The 3,231-nt window shown below is 37.3% G+C and overlaps 1 protein-coding gene across 1 annotated transcript; it reads right to left on the bottom strand.

Annotated features, from left to right (window-relative positions):
- Positions 1–1,134: 1,134 nt before the first annotated feature.
- On the bottom strand, positions 1,135–2,702 carry LOC306918656 (uncharacterized protein). Its single transcript, XM_079531544.1, has 4 exons — positions 2,610–2,702; positions 2,214–2,398; positions 1,502–1,718; positions 1,135–1,336 (listed from the first exon to the last, which is right to left on the bottom strand). The coding sequence occupies exons 1-4, from the start codon at positions 2,614–2,616 to the stop codon at positions 1,212–1,214; spliced, it is 534 nt and encodes a 177-aa protein (XP_079387670.1). The 5' UTR covers positions 2,617–2,702; the 3' UTR covers positions 1,135–1,211.
- Between the last annotated feature and the right edge of the window lie 529 nt (positions 2,703–3,231).

Here is a 3,231-nt window from a genome sequence, read left to right as displayed (position 1 = left end):
TGACTTTTCAGGAAACGGTGGAAAAACCTATACAAAATAACTGATGGATCATAACGAAGATATTATTTTAGTCACAAACTCTTCTGAATACTACAAACTCATTGGTTTGATAAACCCACTCACACACTTCTCCACCTTCACTTAACACTAGCATGACTGAAGTAAAATGAGACACAAGTTGCATGTGCTTAAATTCATATGTGACCAAATTTGACTGTCATATGAAAGCAGTGAATCATAGCTTCAAATTGACATATTGGTTGTTCAGTTTGACCCACCAGTTTTGGAGATATGGCTTCCCTTAGCAAAAAAATAGTATACTTAAAGTTCATTTTTTAAAGTATACTTAAGTATAGTAAGTATACTAATAACAATGTACTTGTAGTACACTATAAAGTATAGTATATAATATACTACTAGTGTACTTCTAGGGACTAAATTGGAACACTTGTAGTATACTCAAGTATACTCATCTATATACTGCTAGTGTACTAGTTATATACTTCTAGCACACATATTAGTTCATTGAAGTACACTTTTAAGTATGTCCTTAGTAAACTACTAGTTTACTTGTTGTTATACTTAAGTATACTATCTATACACTTCTAAGTATACTCTTCTATATACTGCTAGTGTACTAGTTATATACTTCTAGCACATATTAGTTGATTGAAGTACACTTTTAAGTATGTCCTTAGTAAACTACTAGTTTACTTGTTGTTATACTTAAGTATACTATCTATACACTTCTAAGTATACTGCTAGTGTACTAGTTATATACTTCTAGCACACATTAGTTCATTGAAGTACACTTTTAAGTATGTCCTTAGTAAACTACTAGTTTACTTGTTGTTATACTTAAGTATACTATCTATACACTTCTAAGTATACTCATCTATATACTGCTAGTGTACTAGTTATATACTTCTAGCACACATATTAGTTCATTGAAGTACACTTCTAAGTATGTCCTTAAGTTTACTTATAGCATACTAGTCAGTTTACTTGGCCCTTTACTTAGTATACTACTGATGTACTTCAAGTACACTTGAAGTTCACATACTGTGTGTACACTACAGTAAATAAACAACAAGACAGATTTAAGAATTTGGTACATTTATAAAACTTGTTCAAAACGTTAACATACTGGGTACATTGCAGGTAGGCAATAGAAACAGAAATACACAGGAAAACAAAAAAACAGGGCCAATTTACATGGCGGCCTTCTTCTCAACTTTCTTGGGCTTTGACACGAACGCCAGGTTGTTGCACTTCTTCCTTATCACGCACCTTATGGCTTGAATGGCGAGGTCAGGATACTTCGCCTGGACATGACCTGTGAGGGAAAACACAGAAAATAAAACTAACTTTTTTTTTGCCGTCACCCCATATTATCCACCATCCATAATTAACACCACAAAGTGGGGAGGGGGGGGGGGGGGTGATTTTGATAAGCAGTGTGTGCGAATCATTATGGTTTGTCCATATTGAACGAACTCACCAATTGTAGCCTCAAGCTTGCTAGGGTCTAGTGGTGGCTTGGACTCCAGGTCTTTGTGCGCCCCCGACTGCTTCCCGGTCAAACTGGAATTGGCCAGCGTTTCCCTGCCAAAAACCAGGACGGATAGATCTGCTATGTACACGGAAGAATTCGCAGTCCGCAGAGCCTTCAGTTTCCGTTTTACGACGGTGACCTCAGACCCAGGCATAAGAGGCACCTAAAAAATAAATAAAACATGTGTTACTCTCAAATACTCACATTATATTCATCTGTGCAGTGAATATTTATAGACGAACATCTGAGGCATCATCCCATTTAAACTTTTAAGGAGACTGCAAATACTATAGAACTCTACCACAAAGTTTGTGAGCATGCTTTCTTTCCATGTAATGGGTAAAACCAGATAGTTCATAAAGGTAACATACCGGTAACTATAACTAAATGCATTTTAAATTACAAAAATGTTAGTTTTCAGGATTCCAATTCAAAAATAGCAAAACATTCAGGATTTCAATTCAAATATAGCAACAATAGCATAAAATAGCTGATCTACAAGCTCAAAACACTTCACAGCGTGATGCGTTTTGAGCTTGTAGATCAGCTATTTTTGCTACGACAGTAAAATGCAATGTGGCCCTCTGGAGTGCGTGTGGAAATATTGTGGCCCTCTCCATCGTAAAAGTTGCCCACCCCTGCCTTATGGGGTAGTTACCATCTCATCAGACACCGCTTGAGTGGAGGAGGATGCAGCTGGTGTGGGTGACATGCAGGACATGGAGGATGGTGTGGGTGACGACATGCAGGAGGATGGTGTGGGTGACATGCAGGAGGTAGAGGCAGGATCTGACATGAGTTTCTTGATGACGTGCTTCAGCTGTGCAACCACTACTGGAAGCTCTATGCAGGGTCAGGGAATGAAGATGTAAAGACAGGGGAATGAAAGCATTAACCAGAGCAACTACAGTATGAAAGGAAAACAATGCACAAATGCATAGAAATAGTTATCTAGGATCATAGGTAAACCAAGAACCATCGGGCAAAACATATATGACCGTTGGCCTTTATAGTTTTCTGCAGACATGGCAAGATTAGTTTTTTATTTAAATACCGGTCATAGCATCTATGATACGTTTCACGTTGTCTTCCTTCAGGGCTCTGTTTTCCCTCTGAAGGGCTTTTATTTTGTTTCGAGCTGCGCTCCAGTTCCTGGGCAGCTCCTCATCAGAATCTTCATTTGAGTTAGTTAACTACACCAAAACACAGACAATCGAATAATCAGTCTCCTCTGTTGCAGCAAAATTCACAGGAAAATTACTACATCAACTCAAAAACACATCAAATCTCAAGTTTCTAAATAGTCAATTATATTTTACCTCTGAAGATGGTGAATATCTGCCTTCCATTTGCCGTTTCAGTTCTTCAATCATCTGGCTGGATGCCTCTTTTTCTGTAGATCCTTTTTGGGCCTTTTTCTGTGAAAATAATAAATGTTTCAATAACAGGGCAATCTTATACATTCAACAGCACCACTGGTAGATCCTACCCAGCTCCATAATTTTGTAAATAATCAAAACAAATGTGTTCTTGAAGTGTGATCTGTGCACTTGGACAATTTTAAATACATTTAATTATCTGGTATTTATTTAATTATCTGCCGATATAGCAATTCAGCTTACAGACAGTTCCAAATTTGTTAAAGAGGCAAAGATTGTATTTTGTATTTTTGACAA

The sequence above is a fragment of the Electrona antarctica genome (genome assembly GCF_951216825.1).
Source record: "Electrona antarctica genome assembly, contig: scaffold_59, whole genome shotgun sequence".
NCBI classification, from domain to species: domain Eukaryota; kingdom Metazoa; phylum Chordata; class Actinopteri; order Myctophiformes; family Myctophidae; genus Electrona; species Electrona antarctica.
The sequence above is the reverse complement of the archived record's forward strand: the minus strand, read 5'-3'. Positions and strand labels throughout refer to the sequence as shown.

Coding starts and splice junctions, on each gene's coding strand:
- LOC306918656 (XM_079531544.1), bottom strand. Junction 1,719..2,213: donor AAGCGGTGTCTGATGAGATG/GTAACTACCCCA, acceptor TTTATTTTTTAG/GTGCCTCTTATGCCTGGGTC. Junction 1,337..1,501: donor CAAGCTTGAGGCTACAATTG/GTGAGTTCGTTC, acceptor TTTCCCTCACAG/GTCATGTCCAGGCGAAGTAT.